General features: G+C 40.5%; 10 protein-coding genes across 10 annotated transcripts; 3 read left to right on the forward strand and 7 right to left on the reverse strand.

The window, feature by feature from the left end:
- Positions 1–203: 203 nt before the first annotated feature.
- On the reverse strand, positions 204–1,587 carry VTP21DRAFT_8069 (uncharacterized protein; the record flags this gene model as incomplete). The annotated part of the gene is made up of 5 exons (XM_069398879.1): positions 204–383; positions 439–662; positions 739–1,251; positions 1,311–1,425; positions 1,483–1,587. 5 exons carry the CDS (start codon positions 1,585–1,587, stop codon positions 204–206), a joined length of 1,137 nt encoding a protein of 378 aa, XP_069245932.1.
- A 472-nt stretch (positions 1,588–2,059) lies between these two features.
- On the reverse strand, positions 2,060–3,461 carry VTP21DRAFT_8070 (uncharacterized protein; the record flags this gene model as incomplete). The annotated part of the gene is made up of 2 exons (XM_069398881.1): positions 2,060–2,776; positions 2,919–3,461. 2 exons carry the CDS (start codon positions 3,459–3,461, stop codon positions 2,060–2,062), a joined length of 1,260 nt encoding a protein of 419 aa, XP_069245933.1.
- Positions 3,462–3,804: 343 nt separating this feature from the next.
- Positions 3,805–7,115, reverse strand: VTP21DRAFT_8071 (uncharacterized protein; the record flags this gene model as incomplete). The annotated part of the gene is made up of 7 exons (XM_069398882.1): positions 3,805–4,871; positions 4,943–5,211; positions 5,275–6,253; positions 6,323–6,514; positions 6,576–6,789; positions 6,851–6,947; positions 7,021–7,115. The coding sequence occupies 7 exons, from the start codon at positions 7,113–7,115 to the stop codon at positions 3,805–3,807; spliced, it is 2,913 nt and encodes a 970-aa protein (XP_069245934.1).
- A 1,013-nt stretch (positions 7,116–8,128) lies between these two features.
- Positions 8,129–8,698, forward strand: VTP21DRAFT_8072 (uncharacterized protein; the record flags this gene model as incomplete). The annotated part of the gene is made up of 3 exons (XM_069398883.1): positions 8,129–8,228; positions 8,304–8,404; positions 8,468–8,698. 3 exons carry the CDS (start codon positions 8,129–8,131, stop codon positions 8,696–8,698), a joined length of 432 nt encoding a protein of 143 aa, XP_069245935.1.
- Positions 8,699–8,901: 203 nt separating this feature from the next.
- VTP21DRAFT_8073 (uncharacterized protein) lies at positions 8,902–12,021 on the reverse strand (the record flags this gene model as incomplete). The annotated part of the gene is made up of 2 exons (XM_069398884.1): positions 8,902–10,444; positions 10,523–12,021. The coding sequence occupies 2 exons, from the start codon at positions 12,019–12,021 to the stop codon at positions 8,902–8,904; spliced, it is 3,042 nt and encodes a 1,013-aa protein (XP_069245936.1).
- A 314-nt stretch (positions 12,022–12,335) lies between these two features.
- Positions 12,336–14,967, reverse strand: VTP21DRAFT_8074 (uncharacterized protein; the record flags this gene model as incomplete). The annotated part of the gene is made up of 5 exons (XM_069398885.1): positions 12,336–13,340; positions 13,410–14,060; positions 14,132–14,553; positions 14,616–14,683; positions 14,741–14,967. 5 exons carry the CDS (start codon positions 14,965–14,967, stop codon positions 12,336–12,338), a joined length of 2,373 nt encoding a protein of 790 aa, XP_069245937.1.
- Positions 14,968–15,615: 648 nt separating this feature from the next.
- VTP21DRAFT_8075 (uncharacterized protein) lies at positions 15,616–16,678 on the forward strand (the record flags this gene model as incomplete). The annotated part of the gene is made up of 7 exons (XM_069398886.1): positions 15,616–15,657; positions 15,716–15,737; positions 15,816–15,826; positions 15,889–15,950; positions 16,015–16,164; positions 16,242–16,515; positions 16,586–16,678. 7 exons carry the CDS (start codon positions 15,616–15,618, stop codon positions 16,676–16,678), a joined length of 654 nt encoding a protein of 217 aa, XP_069245938.1.
- Positions 16,679–17,102: 424 nt separating this feature from the next.
- On the forward strand, positions 17,103–17,424 carry VTP21DRAFT_8076 (uncharacterized protein; the record flags this gene model as incomplete). Its single annotated transcript, XM_069398887.1, has 2 exons — positions 17,103–17,196; positions 17,279–17,424. The coding sequence occupies 2 exons, from the start codon at positions 17,103–17,105 to the stop codon at positions 17,422–17,424; spliced, it is 240 nt and encodes a 79-aa protein (XP_069245939.1).
- A 218-nt stretch (positions 17,425–17,642) lies between these two features.
- On the reverse strand, positions 17,643–18,786 carry VTP21DRAFT_8077 (uncharacterized protein; the record flags this gene model as incomplete). The annotated part of the gene is made up of 2 exons (XM_069398888.1): positions 17,643–17,990; positions 18,076–18,786. The coding sequence occupies 2 exons, from the start codon at positions 18,784–18,786 to the stop codon at positions 17,643–17,645; spliced, it is 1,059 nt and encodes a 352-aa protein (XP_069245940.1).
- Positions 18,787–19,233: 447 nt separating this feature from the next.
- Positions 19,234–20,830, reverse strand: VTP21DRAFT_8078 (uncharacterized protein; the record flags this gene model as incomplete). Its single annotated transcript, XM_069398889.1, has 7 exons — positions 19,234–19,295; positions 19,353–19,407; positions 19,472–19,499; positions 19,572–19,806; positions 19,871–19,975; positions 20,096–20,506; positions 20,617–20,830. The coding sequence occupies 7 exons, from the start codon at positions 20,828–20,830 to the stop codon at positions 19,234–19,236; spliced, it is 1,110 nt and encodes a 369-aa protein (XP_069245941.1).
- Between the last annotated feature and the right edge of the window lie 936 nt (positions 20,831–21,766).

The raw sequence follows: 21,766 nt of genomic DNA on the forward strand, positions 1-21,766 counted from the left end.
TATTTGCTAGTAAGCATAAAGATAAAAAAAAAGGGTCCGATATTGTCATTCACAAACAATTATAGAATTTAATATGATACAAAGGTAAACCTATTAAATAATGCATAAACAAGTTTTGGTAACAATTCATAGTCCCTTGTATATAACTTAGGATAAATAATCTCAAAAAATAAATAAAGGGATGCATTCTCCATCAATCAAGTTTAGCCTCCAATAAGTATCATAGGTCGGTTCTTCATGTTTGCTAGTGTAAACATACCTGCATGCTGTCGCTTTTTGTTCTTCACGGCTGTGCCAATAACAGACAACAGCTCTTCATCCGACATATTATGCTCCCGCATCATGTCGCGAAGGGATACTTCAGAGTTTCCAAAAAGACACACCTACAAAGTATTCCTCAGATATTGGGATGATTCAAAACAATCTTTGAATACGCACCTTCAAATTTCCGTCTGCAGTGATTCGCAATCGATTACAGGTTCCACAAAAATGATCGGTCATGGAGGTAATAAACCCAAGTTGCCCGGAATACCCAGGAATTCGAAATGCCTTCGATGTATCATTCATCTCATCATTAAGCTTTTCCAGAGGTCCAAATGCTTCTTCGATTCGATTGAGAAGCTCCTTGAATGGGACCATTTTTTCACTATTCCATTTATTCCCTACAATGATCAAGATGAAATATAAGATGTCTTAGCAATTCGGCAACTACGCTAAGCCTTTAAAATATTCGTCTACCATCGAATGGCATATACTCAATAAACCGCACATCTACCTTCCTGTTGCGTGTATACTCCACGAAATCTAATAGCTCATTGTCGTTGACTCCACGAATCAAAACGCAATTTACTTTCACATGCTTTACTCCCAGCCGGATTGCCTCATCTACTGCACCTAAGACTCGGTCCAAGCCCTTCCGACGTGTGATGATTTGGAATTTGTGCGGATCGAGAGTATCAAGACTGATATTAAGGTGCGTGAGTCCGCCTGCAATGAGATCAGGAAGTTTCCGTGTAAGTGCGATGCCATTTGAAGTAATGGCAATATCCCGTAGCCCCACTGGCCGTAGCTCGCCAAGAGAGGAAACAATATCTATAATATCCTTGCGCACTGTCGGCTCTCCTCCGGTTAGTCGTATTTTCGTTACTCCTTCCGAGACAAATAATCTTGCAAGACGAAGAATCTCATCTATGGTTAGGAGCTTTTCCGAGGGTGTTAAATCTACACCTTCTGCTGGCATGCAATAAACGCCTACGTTGTGATCGTGAATCTCATGGTATGAACCAAATGAACAGATAAGGGACACTTACATCGTAAATTACATTTCTCCGTCAAAGAAATACGAAGGTAAGTATGCTTCCTCTGGAAATTGTCAATCAAGAATGGAGAGAAGGGGCGCTCTCTATCTATTGCCTCTATTCTTTCCTAATATGAATTCATTAATGAAATTGAATTCTTCAAAATCAAGATCATTCTACTAACTTTTGCGCTTTGCCGTGCTAGATTTGCAGCTGCAGCAGATCGAGTGGGAGCTGCCGTGTAGAATGTTCTCCCAATCATTGACAAACATCGTGAGAATTTATCCATTTTGATGTGCGTCTGATAAAAGTGCTTTGATAGAGAGTTGAGTCAAAACTAGCAATAAGATTCACTATTTTGGAATAAGAAGAATTTCAGAAGAATGAAGTCCCGAAGTATTACATATTTAATAAAGCGACGCTCTATAAAAAACCAAGAAAAAAAAAATAAAAGAAGACGATAAAAAAATGCATTAAAGTTAAGAAAGAAGGCATATATAATCAAAATAGAAGAAAGTGCATTTTGTAAAAAGAGAAAAAATGTATCCCCCTTTCATGGCCATAAAACAAAAAAAATGAAAAAGAAAAATTCCATATTTTTTTCCGTTTAAAGATCGCATCCAAATCATATAGCAGAGAAATGAAGAAATAGAAAGAGCTAGGATGAGTGGGGAATACATAGTATATATATTTAAAATAAATTACACGTTCTGAACCCATATCTATACCACTGGATCGCTTTGGCACCAGTGCACATGCCCTTATTCAGTGAACGACTTATTGGTCATTGGTAAAACCTCAGACTCCTTAGAGCGGACGCGCACTTCCTCTCTTTCAACGTTTACTTTTGCGCTCTGATACATCCAAAGGCCAACGAAGGTCAATAGAATTCCGCAAGCTTGAGTAAAACTGACAACCTGGCCAAACCATATTATTGACGCAACGATCACGAAAATTCGCTTCACGAGACTCGCGATTGAATAAGTTACTGGTGATGTTAGAGAAAGCAAGTTGAAAGCTACGACATTCTGCGCAAAGTGCGAGATACCATTGAGAATAAAGCCAAAAAGGATGCTCAATCCTCCACTACTTGTGGGACTGTTATGTGTGATTGAAACGTGGGTAGTGTGCCGTAGCCAGAGAGCAATTAGATGCTTTCCTTCGGAATAGAACCATAGCGGCATCATCAACACAAATGCCATGAAGGACGAGTAGAAGAGAAGATTTAGCTTGTCAAGTCGTTTTTTTTCTTTGCTCTGCTCCTTGAAAAGTAGTTTTTTGGAAAATATGTTTTGCGTCACAAACACCAAACATGACCCAAGAGCGCACAAGAATCCCATAGCATTGCCCTTTGCTTGTAAACTAAGCACCATCATTACACCAAATGTGAGCGGAAGAAGAGAGATATAAACTTGACGACGATAGTTCACACGGAAGAGAAAACGATAGAGGAGTACAGTAAAAAGAGGTGATAGAGCCTATCGTTATTAAATGATGTAGAATTAGTTTTTTGTGCATAACATTCCCTCTCCCCCCCCCCAGTGACAGGTGGTTATAGCGGGCTTTGAGTGTAATTAACATATACTACACCCAAAATTTCTATAAGATTTTGAAAATTACCTTGATACAATGAACAAAACTAACATGCACTTGAGAAATTGCAACACTTGAGAAAACGTGGCCGACTATCTGGAATGCACTTAGCGGCAACACAGTCAACACTATATCCCTTGTCGCCACTCGTATTCTTGAGCCCGATACCCATGAAAAAAGGTAGCAGTATAGGGCCACAAAACCGAATTGAGCATAGGTGAGCGTGACGGGGTATTTGAACTGGTTCAGTATCTGCTTGCCTATGTTATTTGTGATGGCGGAAGACCCATACCACAATAAGCACAAGAGTATAAAGCGGAGGGTGTCCGTGCCTGCGGCAGGTAATGCTGGGATTTTCAACCCTTGTGCAGAGATGGCAGATGTAAACTTGGGTTTCAGGGATGCGGTGAGGGAAGGCGGATGAGCAGAGGCAGCCAGCTCTGCTGCCTTGGTGCCCGGTGTAGGCGGACGATCATAGCTGTCCTTTTTGGAAAGGGGGGAGAGTAGTGTCGTGGCCCGCAAGACACCATTGAAGAAATCGGGGGGTTTACTTTGAATATAGGAAGTCATCTAATTTATATTATACTGATTTGCAAGTAAGTAATCAAGAGATGGTTGTAATGTTTGTGATGAGAACCAAAAGATAAAGAAATGATAGGCAAAGCCCTTTTAGAACCCAACAATGCACAGAAACATCTGATATTAAACTCTCATTGGTTGGTCTATTTCGGGACATTTCATCCAAACCACCCTCAACAAGTTTCACTAAAAATTAAGGTTAATTATGTAAAAAATTACAAAACAAGTGTATGGCAAAGCTGTGCAAATCAAGAAAAAAAAAGAAAAAGAAAAAGAGAAAAGGAACACATAACACCAGACTTAGTAACTGATATATTACCAACACAAATAGTGTTTATCCCTTAAGCTCGGCCAAAACTATAGACAAATACTTGCTTAGCACGGGCTGCTCAACAGTCATCATTGCAAGCTCCGCTTCATAAGGAACAAAGTATATGTGGTTCTCACGGATCCTTGCAAAATTCCGCAACACTAGTGCACTAGTCAACGGAACCCCCATCGGATCCCCAGGGTCAAAATTGGATGCCTGAGCAGGTAGAGCTGATACAGGAGCAGTTGTTTCGGGGCGAGGTGCAGTCCCCGTTATTACTGTTTGCATTGTGGAGGCTGTATTCGCACCATTAGCATCAGTGGAAAGAGGTGAAGATCCTTCAGTAGTTATTGTCGGTAAGTGTACTTTGATGTGTGCTGCTACCTGACTTCGAGGGGCACCCTGGCTATACTGCTGGCAAGATTTCCATTGACAACGATGCAGCTTGATATTACGCGGAAGATGAACCTCGAGAATGTGAGCGAATAATTTACCCACGTCATCCCCGCCACTCTTACACTCAGGCCAATGACAAGGGAATTTAGGAGGAGTAACATCGATGTTCATTTCATCTTCTGTGGCCCCATTCTGCTGCTCATTTTGATTTGTTCCATCTTCTCTCTCACCATCCCGTTCTCCCTCCACTTCTTTGTCTGACTCGTTATCCCCGTCGTTTTCCTCACTTTCCCTCTCTTCAGTGGGTGGTGCATTAGCAGAAGAGGGTGTATCTGCAGGAGTATCAGGGCGAGAGCCGGAGGGAGCAGTATTGGTAGATGTTGGCTGGGGTATTGAGTCGGTAGATGGGACTTGCTGCAATGTAGAAACTTCGGCTTCAGATTCGGGCGTGGAAGTATGGGACGGTGTTGCAGGGTGTTGGGGTGCAGCATGCGGTGCAGCAGTCAGAGATAAAGGAGCCGTTGTCTGAGTGGTTGCTAAAATAGTTGGCGCGGCAGTTGTAGGTGCCGAGGGCAAAGTCGTCGGCAGAGTTGTGCTTGAAGCTTGTATAGTTGATGAGGACGTGGATACGGGTAAGGTGGAATTTTGTTTTGGAACAGCGGGAGATGCTGTATTAATCGGCCCGAGCATAGGCGCTATATAAAAACGCGATTATTCATATTTAAAATCTACTCAGATGTACAAATATATTCTGATCTACCATTACCTTGAGTTTTTACTTGCTGAGGTGGGCCTGTGACTGTCGGTAACGGTACTTTGCTTCTTATTCCCCGTACGCTGGGAACATTACTTCCCTTGAATGGGAAATTTCCTGATTCTGATTTCGGGAAACAGATTTTGATCACTTGAAGAAGATCAGATAGTGCCAGGACTCGGCCATCTCCAACTGAGCTGAATGTGCTTCGATATAGTTCGAACAAAGCATTCTGTGGTGCTATATCGTTCATCGTCCCCTCAATAAATGTTGTTTTGATCCTGAAAGTAACACAGAACAATTAGTAAATAAAGGATTGGCAGAAATGAATTAAGAATTATTACCAAAAAAGTGCACGAAATGGCTCCTTAACATTCATGCACTCTGGTGGTATGCTTGGAGGTGGTTGCCCATTAATTTGCCGGCCCATGGACTGTTGAGTATGCTGATGCCCGAGGGCCAGCGAAGCATTTGACGGAGGACTAATGGGTGAAGGCCATCGCAAAAATGTGATAAGCAATCGCACAAAATTAGCAGGTGCCATAGTGAGAAATCGCCTGGTGAAGCTGACATGGGTTGCCGAATACTGGTACAGGTGGTCCAGTGCAGCCGCTACAATTTCCTCGTCCTCAAGCAAAAGAAGCTCCGCAAGTCGAGATACTAGTCGACGATCAATGCCTGAGAGAGCTGCATGATTGTGCTCATTTGTTGCAAGTCGTGTAAGAGACCGTAAGCTTCCGAGAATCATAGATCGATCCTCTGCAAATAACATTCGCCACAACAATTGCAGTACCTCATCTTTGCGCGTGCGAAGTGTGATGTGTGCACTCATATTCTCGAAGATATCAATACAGTAATTTTGTAACTCAACTTGCTGCTCATATGCAGGTGCCACCAGGCATTCCATCAGCAACTGTCGTAATAAAACATGTTCTGCCATACGAGCACTATTATGATCGAGAAAAGAAAAGTTGCGGATTATGAGAAACGCCTGAAGTACGCGATGAATCAACTCCTGGTCGGATTTGGATGTGAAAAAGCGGGAAAGGAAGGAGTCCTCTGGGGCACTTCGTTTCTTTCCGCCTTCATGTGAGGCATTCGAGTGGGCAATGATTTTCGAATATGAACGGCATCTTTCGAAAAACGGGGTTGTGAATGAAAGTAAGATATCCAGCAGATTAGGAATCAAGTCGATACGGAAATCATCAGGGCATTCGTACGAGAGTGTGATAAGACGAGAAAATGCCCAGTCAATTTCATTGGGTAGCTCGGATTTTAATGCAAGGAGAATACGGTTTTTTGGACCACCATTTAAATAATAACCTATTTTGAAAGTAATGCAAAGAAGTTTAATAGAAATAATAGATTTGGTACAATTAAACTATTTCTTACCCTCAGTATCTATTCCCATTTTCGCGCCCTGCTGAACTTGCTGTAAATATTGTGCCTGCGATGTTTGATACGACATTGGAGTTACAGGCGTAGGCTGCCATCTATATTGTTGCGAAGATTGTACTGGATGAGCTCGAGAAATTGCCATAGATGAGGAACGAGTCGTAGCGTGAATGCTTTGTAATTTCGAAGCTAATCATTATCCGATTAGTAAAGTCTTAAAATATCACCATACAGTTTACTAAAATTTTACCTGGTACATCCTTTCGTAAATTTGTTGCAGGGGAGCCGCTGCGTGTTGGAGGGGGGCTAAGAGGAGGTTTCCATGGACGTTTCCAGTGATGTACCTCCTCGAAACCGGATAGGTACTTCATATACACAGTCTTGAGCACAAATGCACTATTAGTGCAAGTGGGTGGAAACTTAAATGGATCACCTATCTGCCTCCATAGTTTTTCTCTTGTAACCTTGTAAAAATTTACGATAAGGTTAGATTATAAGTTGATAAAATAATGATTCTTAACTTACTGTCTCATAGCCGCCTTGCTCAAGTACAAGCCTGTACATCATGAGTAAATCAAGCTTTTTAGAGCCGAGAACAGGCTCTCGCATTTGTACACCAGTGCTATCATGAAGCATAGAGAAAATTAATCATGGATGATCGCAACTAGATTGGAGTATATTTATCCAAATCCTACCCGTATTTCTGATGAAAATCACATAATTTATCCCAAAAGGCATTATATTCTGGTGTACGCTCAAAATCCTCCGGCTCCTTTTTTGATTTTGACATTTTGAGACAAGGAAACCTCTTGATCGCGTTGTAACTTTATCTTTTCAACGCGACCTGAAAGGTGACGTAATCATTTTGTTGAAATAAAAAATTGAAGCGCAGTCACAAACATTTCGGAATTTACTATCATCAATGCTACATTTTCAACATGATAGAACTAGTTGAACTGTGTCCAAGAGATTCAAAATCGAGCTCCTTATAAATATAGTCGAGTTGACCTCCATTTATCCTTCCTTGTTTTGTTACGTCTAATAATATCATATTTAAGCCTGAAGGTGGTGGACAGAAGTGCTAAAGCGTATGATTTAAGATGGAATATAATATAATTGTATTACAATTATATTATATTCCATCTTAAATAAAAATGTCTACAATATTGTGGACATTTTTTGCAAACTATAAATATAACATCTTAATCAAACACGAAGCTTCTCGAAGAAGTAAGATATTATTAGTGATAAGTTAATATCACGAATAATATCTTAAACTTAAAATTATAGCATATAGCTGCCAATCCAACATTCTATTACCATTTTCTTTAAGTCTTCCCTATTTTCGAGCGGGAATACAATGATCTACCGATCTTGCATATCTTTAGAGTAAATGCGTTCACATAGTAGGAAGATATCTCATATTAAATATATTTTGATTGGTTTCTTTGGGCAATCAGGAAATGAAAGTATCTGGCCCAACATTATTATAATGATTCAAAACATACTAATATTGACATGAGTTAGATCTATTACACAAACTAGCCTCCTAAAAATCCACTAAAGCACGCGTTTCTTATTTTAATATTACGGAAAGTATGGCAGATGATCATATTCAACAAACTTATATCCATGCTATTTGGTTATGCTTGAGAGTTATTGGTAAATCAATGTTTAACTTCGAGGTTCATCTGAAAATTTCGTGGGAATTTTATCTTTGATACTTTATGATTCAATTCCATATTAATAATTCTCCTCAGCCTTCAATCAAAAATCCTGCTCGGAAATAATATATAAAAAAATATGTTCGCGTCTCGCCTTCTTATTCCCAAAGCATTACGCAGAATGAGTACCCTACAGACGATTTCCACTAAAAGAGCTCCCGGAGCTATTGGACCCTACTGTAATTAACAATTTTTTTCATTAATCTCTTGGTGGTAATACTAACGGGTGATTGTCAATCATGATTATTTATTAGCGCAAGCCATTGTTGTGAACAATATTGTGTATACCTCCGGCCAAATCCCCGTCGATCCTGCAACGAATGAGCTTGTGGAAAATGATGTTCGAGTTCAGACTGTAGATAAGCCATTACCTAATGCATTTGTTTGATAATCACTGATGAATTTTCTAAATTTTCAGCGTCAAGTCCTCAAGAATCTTTCTGCGTTACTTGAAGATTCTGGCTCAGGAATGAACAATGTCATTAAAACTACAGTATTCCTTAAAGATATGAATGATTTTGTTAAGATGAATGAGGAATATGCCAAGGCTTTTGGCGACCATCGACCTGCTCGTTCTGCCGTCGAGGTTGCTCGGCTTCCCAAAGACGTGCTCGTTGAAATCGAATGCGTTGCTCTGCTTAAACAATAAGATGCAGACACAATAGCACTGGAGGAGTAATAATAAATGATAATAAATAAATAATAAAACTGAGATATTTAATATTTTTTATAAAAAAAATAAACTGGAGTCCTCTTAATTGAAAAGCTTACAATATCAAGGCAAAAAAAAATCTACAAAAAAGGTATATTCTAATACGAATATATACAAAAGAATAATACGACTAGTATAAATCATACTTCTTTCTCAACTTCCTCCAAAACCTGTAGAATTTCCCTAAAACTCTCAAACATCGATGGGCGTCCTTCATTTTTCGCTTCAACTTCAATTCTTCCTGGTTCGCGTTCAAGGGCCTGGCTTAAACTTATAAATTTTCTCACTACAGACACGAGATTGCACAATGATTTGCCTGGCATGCCTTCAATAACCACTTGCCTCATGTCAGGATGTTTCATTAGACAGCCTAGTAACAGCGCAAGATATGCAGACATTAATGATGCGCTACACCCTTCATCGTCCTCTTCCGCTTCTTCCTCTTTTTGAAAACGCTCTTGTTGTTGTGATTCTTGAGCATATTTCAGATACACACTGATGACAAGTTCTACTGCCTTTATCTTATCCTGACATTCGCACTCCTTTAAACATGCACAACTTCTTCCTATCCATTTTGCGTCAAATAAATCTCTATTCGCAGCCTCAGTTTCCATTAAGTTGATGAGTAGCCCAACCGTTAGGAGGAACATGTCGTCAAATGCGAAACCACTATCATGGCTGGAGCTTTTGTAAATATCGGCACGTTTATGATCGTTCTGTTGATCCATTGTTTTCAAAAGAAGCTTGAGAAGTGTATGTAGACCCTGGTTCGCAATATCTCGACAAAGAGAACTATCATCGTAGGTAAGATTGACAAGCAAGCCCAACGTAGCAACCAGACATATATCATAGGCGAGCGGATCAAGCCGAGGGGATATATGCTGGTTGAGCCGAATCATGCACATGTCGAGTAGAGAAAGCAGTCGATCGATCATTCCGGGTTCCTCGTCGAGAAGAAGCGAGCGATTCTGTGAATGGAAGAGCACTGCTGAAGAAAGAACTCTTACGCAAACACTTGCCAGGTTGGCACCGCACTCCGATAATACATACTGATCTTCTGCATATTCCTCATCAAATCTTCCAGCAACAGCATTGCATAGAATTTGCCACATGGATTGCATAATTCCAAGAGAACCCATATGACCTTGTAGCATACTTATATTCCTCTCTCTTATCAAATTTCCAATGGTCATCACGCCTAATATCTGTGGTGACACCACGCATCCTGGAGGAAGTATACCCGACATTCTCACCAACTCCAGAATCTCTCTGCATACAGGCTTCGTATTTCCCATCTTTAATAGCAAAGAGATTGCCTCTAGTACATTTTCTCCATTAGCGACTAGTATCGTAGAATAGCGCACGGAGAGCTGGTAAACCACCCATGCAAAACTCTCTATTAGCGTCATAGAATTTCGCATCTTTTCCTTCATGGTCTCGAATAGCTCAGATGCTATATCTCCACCTAACAACCTCAGACAGTTAACGTCCGCTAATCTCTGAGCCATCTCTTGACATGCTGAATGAATTTGTGATGCTCCCTTCGCGTTGAGCAATTCCTGGAGTTTTTCCCGCATTAGTGCTTGGTTAGCTACATACTCATCATGCCCTTCAATCTCGTTCTCAATGAGGGAGCTATTGCGAGAGTAAGTGATATGCACCTGCGGATGCCGACGAGAGAGCCTTGAAGAAGATGCAATAGATGCTCTTTTATAAGCTAAAGGTAAATCCGGCATTCCATTGCTTTTTCTTGCCATATACCTGTCTTCATCCTTTCGCTTCCCTTTCTGTCCTCCCATCTCTATCGCCGATCTCACCCTTTTTGGCGGTGCTCGCTTTCCTTTCTTTTTAGTCAACCTGGGAGTCGGTGAATCTGCTAAGAGTTTTTCAACTTGTAATAAAACCGCGTCGTCTCGTGTCATGGTTCGTGATTCTTGTGAGGACATGAGCGAAGGCTGACGTGCAGAAATAGAGTGCAAAAATGACAGCGATTCTTCCAAACTCTGAGAGGGCCGTAAGTCTTCTTCCTCCTCCTCTGATCTCTTTTCTTCTTCTATATCGTCATTTTCATTTTCACGTATCGACAGCTGAGATATTAAATTAAATCTTTTTCTGGGCTGTTGCGATGTGGAGAGCCTATTTTGCAACGATTGTGACAAAAATGCGTCTGACTCGTCATTTTTGTAATCATTATCTTCCCCGTCTATCGTCGAAAGAGCAGCATCAATTGCATTCCAAATCTTGTTGTCGTCTGAGGAGACGTTGGGGAGATTTGAACTATGTTGACTTGTACGGGAAAGAAGTGCACTTGGATCTGAAGAAGTCCTAGTTAGAGCGGGGTAATTTCGCGAGTTAATTGGTGAGGCTGCAAGCATCATCAGACGAAGTTGGGCGTTGCGGTACTCGGGTGAGGGAAACTCCTCTTCAATTGTGTTCGTGGGATCTCGCTCGTCTTCCTTTGTGAGAAGAACATCACTTGAAGATGCTATGCTATCTGCGAGAGGAATACCGCGACGAGTAGCGGGTGAAGGAGACGGCGGATCAAGACGCGGGAACTGATGAGTCCGCCTACCGTCTCCACTTTTTGGGGTGGAAGGCACTTCATAGTCGTTCTTTTTCGATTTTACTGGGGATTTAGAGGGAGAGGAACGGATATGCCTTTTAGTACCTACTTTTATTTCTGGCGATATAGGACCCTGCTTTTTCACCAAATTCCCTTTTCCACTATCTCTTGTAGTGCTTTTCGCTATCTCCTTTTTTTTAGACCCCCTAGTCATCTCCCTTTTACGCGTCGATGTTCCCTTCCCAGTTCTCCGAACTATCAATCCACGTTTCATACCAGCCCGCGCCTCCTCTTTAACCTCTAAGGCCGCCATTTCAAAATCTGACCCATCATCAGCTGGTTCAAAAGCTGGGTCAAATATATCCACCACCATATCATGATCAAGTATTCGGCGTTTTGGTGGCGAATCAAAACACTTAGCAGGTGATGTATCTTGCATGGAGAGCAGCGAATACGAATGAGAAAGTTTTGAGCTAGGAGTATCTGAGGGACCTAGCTCATTGTGAGGAGTGTCATCGTGGTCGCTTTCGTGTTCCTTTGTTGGTGATCCCGATGAAGATATCTTTGGATCAAGAGAAGCCGTTGTGTCCGCACCATCCTTAGCCGCTCGGGATTTGGTGTTATGCTTTTGCTGATGAAGGCGACGATGTCTCCGGCTATATGTGATGGTTACACGTCGCGGGCATTCTTGTAACATAATACTACTATTATTGAGATCGAACAACTTAGTTGATGGAAATACACCGGGCCTATCCCAATACTTAATATCACGATTTCAGTTAGCAAGTCACAAAGAAAAATTCAAAACGGAACAGAATGAGGCGCGTAATGCATAAGGCAGCAGAGTTTGCCAATCTAAAAAGATAAAGCTATGATATAGCCGCAGTGTGCGAAAGATATTAAGTTTAATATAATCAATAAAATAGGATAAAGCAAAATTCATTAGATATAAATTATGTTTGACAATAATTTTTTTTTCAATGCATTCAATTGTATTATATATTCTCCCTTTTATGCTACATCCATAGATGCTTTCATGACTAGCCGCTTCAAGGTATCTGGCTGATGGATTGCATGCGCAAGTTGACGCAATTCAACTGTGTCTAAAAGTCGCACAGTCACACGATTTGCACGTCGGATACCGGTCGCCTTTACCGCAGGGAAAAGGCGTGCGCCTAAAACCTCTTTCTGATCTTCAATGGAAAGACAACGTAGGGCACTTAGGAAAGCATCCGTTTCAAGACGTCGTGAAGCCTCCTCATCTTCCGAAAAGCGAGGAGCTTCAGATGCGGCAATGGGCATTGTTGCCATGATTTCTTTTTTGGGTGAAGAATCAGACGGCTTTTTCTGTTCCACAGGAGCTGGCACTTTCTTATGGGATATAGATGATTTGGCGATCTGTGGGGGCTCTCTGTCAGTAGACGGAATTCTGTTTGCTTGGTATTTTACAGCATTGGGAGGCTTAAATGAATTCGATGAATTCCGTTGTAATGGCACCATGACCATCGGACCAACAGCTTTTGGTAGATTTTCAGGCTCTAGTCCATCTTCAAAGTCATTATCGCTCTCTGCATACGCTTCCTGATCTTCCTCATCCTCTTCTCCCACCACTTCTAGCGCTTCTTTTGCCATCCTTACTTTTTCACGCAAATATTCGGAATTGAATAAGCACAGTGATCTTTCTTTTCTCCCTAAAGTGAGGAGCATGTCGACCACATCTTCTACGCCCTCACTAGTCACCTTTTGAACGGCCAGTGTAAGCTGCAAACGCAGGGCTTTGGATGTACGCTCCGTCATTACTGTAGCGACCGTTGGAGGTTTACGTGGATATACGGTTGGAATTGTCCTAGTATGATTTTGCGAAAGAGATGGCAGAGAAGTTTCGGGATTGATTGGAGTAAAAGGATCGGGCTTAGGGGACGGTGTAGGCTTATTTTGTGATGGGTAAAAGGCTGGAGCATCTGGGCGCAATATGGGAGATGGTTCCATACTTCTTTGTTGAATTAGTTGATCTATCTGTGTGGCCATAAAAATTATTAACCGTTCATCATACATCCAACCAGGGTTAAAAGGGCAATTATCTACCTTTGATTTGAGAAGTTCAGGCGATTTTATCGCATCCACTATATCTGCAATATGCAAGTCCAAGAGGGATTCAATCGCTCTCTCGCACTCGCTCTCGCTCAAATGCACACAATGGCGCTTAATTTGCCCATTAAGCAATCGACGAAGAGTCGTAATTCGGGTGTCGTGACGAACAAAAGAAAGTGAAGTGAAAAATGCTTCATTAAATGTACCGTCCGCAAGATAAGGATTTACTAGCCCATCGCCTTCATTATCTTCTTCTTCTGTGCCATCATTTGTATATGTATATTCCACTGCTTGATTCTGCTGCACAACTGAACGTACAGCTGCGAGTTTTGCTTCACGCAATTTTTTCGGCTCGTGATATGCTACCACCACCCTCTTTCCTCCGATGTCCTTTCCATTCATTTCTCGAAGCGCTTGCGCAGCTGATTCGGGCTTGTTAAAACTGACAAATCCAAAACCTTTGGATTGATTACTCGTGGCATCAGTCATGACGCGAGCGCTGACGATACGGCCGTAATGCCGAAATGCATGAAAGAGGTCCGTACTTGTGAAGGAAGGGTCTAAGTTTTTGATATAAAGATTACATGGATCGATCCCAGGAAGATTTTGTTCATCTACAGGGGCGTCTTTGTTGGTCAAAGGCGGCTGGAATGAGCGAGAAATGTCATCAAGAAGTCAGCAAAATTTAAAATAGTGGTCAAGATAAAGACGCTTACAGAGAACGACGCAGTATAGAAAGCCTCAGAGGGTATTGTCATCTTATCTTCGCAATTTGCTGAACTATACTGCGATACTTTAATTGACTGCCCGTCAACCACAAGACCATTCATCTCTACCACAGCGCGATCTGCATCCTTCTGATCAAAGTATTGTATTAAAGCGCGTCCCTCAAATTTTCCACTCGAAGTTACAACAGTACGACACATGGAGAGTGGACCGTGTGGGCGGAAAAGGTCATAAAGCCGGTGATTATTTATTGTTGTGATAGAAAGATGTTCGACCAGAAGCACATGGGCATTTGGTTCTGGCTCAAAAGTGGAATGATCTGGAGAAGCAGTGGGATCTCGCATGGAAAAGTGTAGATATGAGTTTTGAGGCCCGATAAGTGTGCCATTGAAAACGGCATAAGCTCGCTCCGCTAATGGAACCAAATATGTCAGAAAAATAATAGCGGAATGGACTGAGAGGAAAAATTGATACCCTGAGTTGGGGATTTGAATAACACGATTCCACGCTGCATGCCATCCCCTGTAAAATACAATTTTACTCTAATCCGATGTTAATTGAAAATATGTATATATACGTTAAACATGAATAAAACTAACTCAACAGGCTCGCACACCCTCAATAAATTCAATATGTCCTCCCGTGATACTTCCATGTCCACATCAAGAATATACAGCATATTATTAAAACTGGAAGAAGGGGGGTAATGTACCGGTGATACAAGTGGCGAGAGGGGAGGCGATGGAGTCGCAGATCGAGGAGTTTTCTTGCGTTTAGATTTGGAAAGAAACTCGCGAATGGACACTGTAACAGTTTCTGGCTCCATTGTTGTTATTACTTGACGTACCGTAGCAATGCTCTCTGCTGATGTTACAGAAAAAATATAGATGATATCCAGACCTCAATTCTAATAGATGTCCTTAACTCACAAGTAATATAGATGAGCTAAGCCACTTATTATTTATATTTTGCCACATTTTATTAGAGTTTGAAATTTCAACACTTGATCTACTAATCTGACCCCTGACACCATATGGCATACAAGATGTTTTTCTTGCCCCATAACCCTTGTCTATTCTCCCTGTAGCTACGAAGTTACAATTATATGGTAAAACTTTTACTTAAATATGTTACAAATTAATTCCTCATAATATCCTGTATCTCTATTATGCAACTTCAGCGAAAACGCAAATTCCATTTTATTAGTTAAATAAAGGGGGAATGGTCTTCTTGTAATTCTAATAGCCACTCGCCTTTTATATTGATGGTATTCTACACTGCAAACAAGTCCATGACGTGTTGTCACTTTAGAATAACTTGCCTCCATGATAGATATATTTGCAATCATATTTAGCTTTATTCTGAAATTTTTCTCATTGTTGCAATGCATTGAATTTTAAACTCTACTATTTTCAAACTGAAGGTGGCCAGGTAATATAATGAAACTTGTGACCATTAAAGCAATGTTTTTGACATGAAGACAATGACCTCTTTGGATTACGATTATATTTTCAAGGTAAGCTAAATAAAATAGAAGCCAAGGCCCACCATTCTTAACACCCTTTCCACTCTAGTACATTATTATAGGAGATTCAGGTAAAATTTGTAGAATTGCTTTCTACGGTTGCCTCTATTCTTCTAACTTGCTCAAATAATTTGGGCAATAAATTCTAGGCGTGGGAAAGGTTTATTTAATGTGTCTAGCTATCCTTTTTATCTAGTCCTTCTCATAATGAATGTTTGGTAGTCATGTCTTCTGCTTCAATTCACAGACAAACGCTTTGAGCCTGCTCATGATCTCACAATTGGGTATTTCGGATCTCCATTACGAATTCCTAAAATGATGTGTAATATTTTATTCTTATCACTTTAGGGTTGAGTTCGGAGCGAGATTTGTGGACGCGGGCGGGAAAAGGATAAAGGTTCAAGTTTGGGACACTGCGGGCCAAGAATCATTTCGGAGTATCACAAGAAGTTATTACCGTGGTGCTGCTGGGGCGCTTCTCGTCTATGATATCACTCGGTATTCGATTAGTGTTAATGAACCAATTTCAACCGGCTCTATTCACTATACGTATATCAAAATTTTATCCATCACAGAAGAGAGACTTTTGACCATCTCATAGTTTGGCTTGCAGAAGCCCGAAGGTATACTCACACCTCCACTGCTATCACGCTTGTAGGCAACATGTGTGATCTCGCAGCTAGACGAAAAGTTTCTCGAGAAGAAGGTGAGAATTTTGCGCGTGAGCATGGCCTGAAATACATTGAAACCTCCGCGAAACTCAATGTGAATGTGGAGGAAGCATTCATAAGTACTGCCGCCGAAATCCTAGCAAAAGTTCGAGAAGGAGCTTTTGATCTATCCCATGAGGTCAATTAATATTCTAAATCTTTCTACTAAGACGTATAACCAACATTAAAGCATATGGATTTCTTATTAGGCTTGTGGAGTTAGAGTAAAACCGCGACAGAGACAAGATTCCAACCACCTAACGCTGACACAAGAAAGTTACTATAGCGGTTGTTGTGCTTAATGCTAACTATAATATAATTTAATTATAGATATTATGCCTTGCGATTCTTTTTGTATTATATCTGCATATATATATGCCCTAATTACTCTCTATATTGTTTATGCATTGTATTCTTGTAATATTAACTTGTAGTTTGAAATGTTGATACTACATAGCAGTTTTACAGAGGAATGGATTCTGAATATATGTGACAAGGTAATACCTTGTCCTTTTTTTTTTGCATTAAGGGAATAAATTATCATTTGTCTCCTGAGCGTATAAGAGTTCAAATATAGCCAGGGAAACAATTTTACCACTGGATAGCGTTTATTCATTCAATCTAATACTACTACTTGACTGCGCCTCCCTTCGAAATTTGTAAACTTCATGCAAGGGGTTTTAGGAGAAGGATGTTTTCACGTTAGATCCATTTGAAAATTACACCATGCCTCTTATTGCCAACGTAGCTGGCTTTGCTGCCTTTGGATTCACTGTACGTGCATATGCACTTGCGCTGCAGAAGAGACCCATTCTTGACAGTAAGTCCTACAGCTCTTGCATCCTCTTGGATGAGATAAAAACGCCATTCTCGATGATACTAATCCCCCATTGTCATTGTAGACATCAGCGGACATTTCCTTATGGCTGGTGGGTTTGGTGCACTAGGTTATTGGTTGTATGGTATCCAAGAGCGTCAAAACGAACTGATTGAGGCACGAAAACAGATTGTGCTCGAGAACCGACAAAAGCGGGAAGCGAACGCATAAAATACTGGCATATGTTTATTGTTTTTCTTTTATATATATTTCTTCGTGTTCTCCTGTTATAATAAATTTTCTGACAATTATAAAATAGAGAATCGATCATGGAACTTACCCCTGATATTTATCACAGGCTTCTATTGTATTAATCATTTTTAAACAAAAAATAATCTCTATGCCTTGTTATTTGCTTCTTTATTGAAAAGTAGATGCGATTTGTCTTATTACATGATCTGCCGGCACTGAGCTCCATCTTCTACCAGCTCTAACACTTTATAAAAGCTTTTGTGGCCTGCATTCTTGAACACCTCCTGAACGGCATTGCCGATGTTCTCAAAATTATCAGTGGCCAGAGCGAGGACCGTTGGTCCAGCACCGCTTAAGCAGATACCAAGGAGACCTGGATGTGTATCGGGACGTATATTGGCTAGAATCTCGGCAAGCCCTGGCACAAGGCCCATACGATAAGGCTGGTGCAGGCGATCAGTCATCGCATCATAAATAAGAGCAGGGTTAGGAGGGGATTGGGCAAGGGCGGCAGTGAGGACAGCAAGCCTTTGGAGATTGAAGATCTAGTACATGTTTTTAAAAAGATGAATACTCGTCGCTATGTAATAGGGAGTAGCATTTGAAACTTGATAATTCCAGAATACTTACGACATCTTTCTTCACATAAGTCTCTGGTAGGACTGCACGTGCTTTAGCAGTCGAGACCTCAAACTGTGGTACGACGACAATAGCTCTAATCTCTGAAGCCCATCTTAACCTCATATAGTGCCCAATGCCCCGCGGGGGTTGAGCTGGGGGCTTCCCGTCCTTATTCGCCGAAGTTCCATTATGGACTTTCTCCGTCTCGGACTCTGGTGCCGCACGCTGTCTTTCCTCCTCTTCTTCTTTTGTAAGTACACGCAGATAGCTGGCCACAAACCCGCCCACAAGTGCCGCTGCAACGTTATCAGGGTGTCGCTCGATCATTAGACAATAATCTAGCATTCTATCTTTGTCCATCCCCAACTCTCCAACTACATCGGCCAACATGACCCCACCTACAACCGCCGCTCCAGAACTGCCTAATCCTCTTCCAAGTGGTATCGGATTATTTACATGTAATTTTATTGGCGGTAGTTGTTTGCCATAAGTTGACAGAACATATAAAGCTGTTTTGGTAATGAGATTCTGCTCTGGAATCAATGGCACGTCTTCAGCACCTTCACCCTCATATGTCATGGAGAAGGACTCGGTAGGCGGAAGTATCTGCACATCAAGAGTAAGGTAAAGACTAAGACTTGCTCCGGCGACATCATAACCGGGTCCTAAGTTGGCCGTTGAACAAGGCACGGTGATTTTATAATGTTTATAAGGCTGCATGATGCGAATGATAACTTGATGTCTCAATGAGGAGCGAAATAGAGAGCGAATAATCGACGTCTAAAAGAATTTCAGCTACGATAAATTACAAAGGCAAATAATGGAACTTGATCGTTTCGACTGAAAAATGAAAGATAAATACAAGGTTGATTCCTCGTGAATTTGTGCTACTATGATTTTTTATGTGTCAAAAATATTGATAAACGAGCTTAGATAACTCGAGAAGCAGTCAACCTTTTTTCAATTAATTGATATATATTGTATAAGAGCATGTACTCATCTAATTGAAAAATAAAAAATGTGAAATAAATGAAATAGAGAAAAAGAAAAAGTTAAAGCAAGCGAGACAGCTATCCAGTTCACCCGTGAATCAGATAATTTGCTTTTGCGATTATGACCTTTTTTAGCATATCCTTAGTATCTATATACTCCTGGCTCCAGCGATTTTTATATCATCGCTGTTGATTGCACCTCCCGCCATCTCCGCATGCAACTATAGGCGGTATCATCTAACAAGCAAAATGTTAACAACCAATTTAAATTTTCACTCAAATAGAGCAAATTACCGAAGTTATCATGTGGATTGCAATGGCACTTTTTCTGAATAGATTTTTCCTGAGGCTATTGTTAAAAGAAAAGCAATTAAGTAAACATATATTGAAGCATCAGTAATACTTGTACTAACGCAATGCTGGAATGGGTTATGGCGATACCTATGAATACAATCGCAAGGTGTTAAATGGCATTAAAATAGCTCTTCAAGCATATTTCTCTATGTATCTTACCCAATATCATTAAAGAAGTGGATTTGGCTCTTGTTTAAAAAGATGCTTGCTGCGATGGAATGTACAGGTGCATCACCCCATCGTTCATAGAAGAAGCCGCCTGCTTTATCAAGGTACTCAAAGTATTTACTATAGGCTTCAGATCTCCAAAATTTTAAATCTGCGATTTCGAAATTGGACCAAAAGTGGCAGAGGTTATATGAGTTTCCACCATCATTGCTAACAAAGTCCATCGCTATCATTAATAAAGATATTAATTAGTGGGAAAATCGCCGCATAAAATATTGGAGTTGTAATACCATTATCTGGAGCAACATATTCAGGATGCTTCTCAATGAATTCCTTCGTCGTTTTCCACAGAGTAGGTATAGTGCTCTCGTATTCAAAAAGAGATATGGTAAACCCTAAACATTGAAATTATTAATGTACGATCACAGGAGTTATTAATCCAACGTTCCCTTGGTTCGATTTTCTACTCTCTAGTATTTTCTTCCTAACTTTTCATCTTCTGGTGATCAACTTACCATATTTCAGGTCATTATCTTGCATGTATAAAAATGGATCATAGTCTATGTCGCAGAAAAAGTCCACACTCGGCTCCACGCGCCAGTAATAGTCCAGATCTTTCAAAAGTTCATGTCGATAAAAGAATCCGCTCTCAAATCGACACATGTGCCGATAGGACAGGCTACCACCGTAAATGATATTATTAGCCGCCATCTGTTCGCGAGCCTCACGAGCTTTCTCTTCGTCTACCCAATGGGGTATTGACCAATGCTCATGTGGGATTACTCCATAGTGTGTTTTAGCATTGGTGAGTGATTGAGTAAGTGTCTTAAATTCCTCTTCAAATTCGACATCATTGAGAAATATATAAGGATAGTTATACTTGTGATTGAATCGAGCCTCAAGCTGGCGGATAGTCCACCTGAGTTCTATCGAATTAAAGAGATAAATTAGAAAAAGAACAACGTTCAACAAATGAAATATTGCAAAGTATGCTAATGATCTGTTTGTCTACAAAATTACTAAAGTGAAGCCCTACCATGGACGTCAGTATTCCTTGCTAAAATAACAAAAGCTGCTTTTGCACGCCGTGTAGTAGTATTCGTATATTCATTATTTGACCAAGAAGTGTAATCTAATCTCTTCCTTGCTAGGTCAGTATAAAGGCTGTGGTCGCCTGTGGATTTGAAGAGTAAAAGGAAGAGTAGTAGAATGGCAAATGAAATGAAAAGCGGCCCTGCTTTTTTCAACATCTTCTCTTCGACTCTAAAGAATTAGAGAATCTGGACAAAAAGGATGATGGCTAGCCGAAGGTTTGGACTTATCTCAAGGAAAGGAGCAATACGGTGCGGGAACTTAATTCTAAATTCAAATATCATTGATTGGCTCGCGCGAATATTGAGATATTACTACAATAAACACTTGGGAATGTTACTGAGGGATTTCCACCTTTTTAACCTATGGCGTAGATTGACTCCTGTAGATCCGTGCACCATCAAGTGACTGCCTTTTCCAGGTTACTACAGAAGTAAAGCTCTAGATCTATATTGCAGGAGAGTAAAACAAGCTTAGTTTAGCTCAGAGCATACTCTCACCGTGAGATCAATAGAGACCACCTTTATGCATTGATCAAAACATTGATTGATTAAAACATATCGATATGATATCGCGTAAATCTCCGTGGCCACCTGGCGTTTAATTAAATTATTGGTAAAATGCAACTGCCTGTACCTATATGACCGACGGGCAGATGTTTTTCGCCATGCTTGTTCTGCAGAATATTAGAATATGAAAGCTTTGATTCTTTTGCATCAAAATACTAGGCAAGATTGCAGGCTTAGTAAACAATTTTAGAATCCTTCCTACTCGGATATCGCTCAAAATCGAAGCACTAATTATGCCTAGTAAATATAGAAGATAAACCTTGAAACTCTCCGCTGATGCCTATGATTTTTGTATAGAAATGCACCAAATGCGGAAATATATGGCGGTGATACAGGTACCTTGTAATAAAGAGATCTTTTCTCTAAATATTTTATTTTTGCTGAAATTCACTAGTGAACAATAGCCACTTTATTTACGTACCTAGAGCGGTAAAGTTTAATCAACATTATTGAATTTGCTCTTGTTGCAACTCCGGTTAAGCGATATTACTTAAGCAATTACAATTGTATTAGAGAATGATTAGA

Source organism: Calcarisporiella thermophila (genome assembly GCF_041956535.1).
Source record: "Calcarisporiella thermophila strain CBS 279.70 unplaced genomic scaffold VTP21scaffold_36, whole genome shotgun sequence".
Lineage (NCBI taxonomy): Eukaryota > Fungi > Calcarisporiellomycota > Calcarisporiellomycetes > Calcarisporiellales > Calcarisporiellaceae > Calcarisporiella > Calcarisporiella thermophila.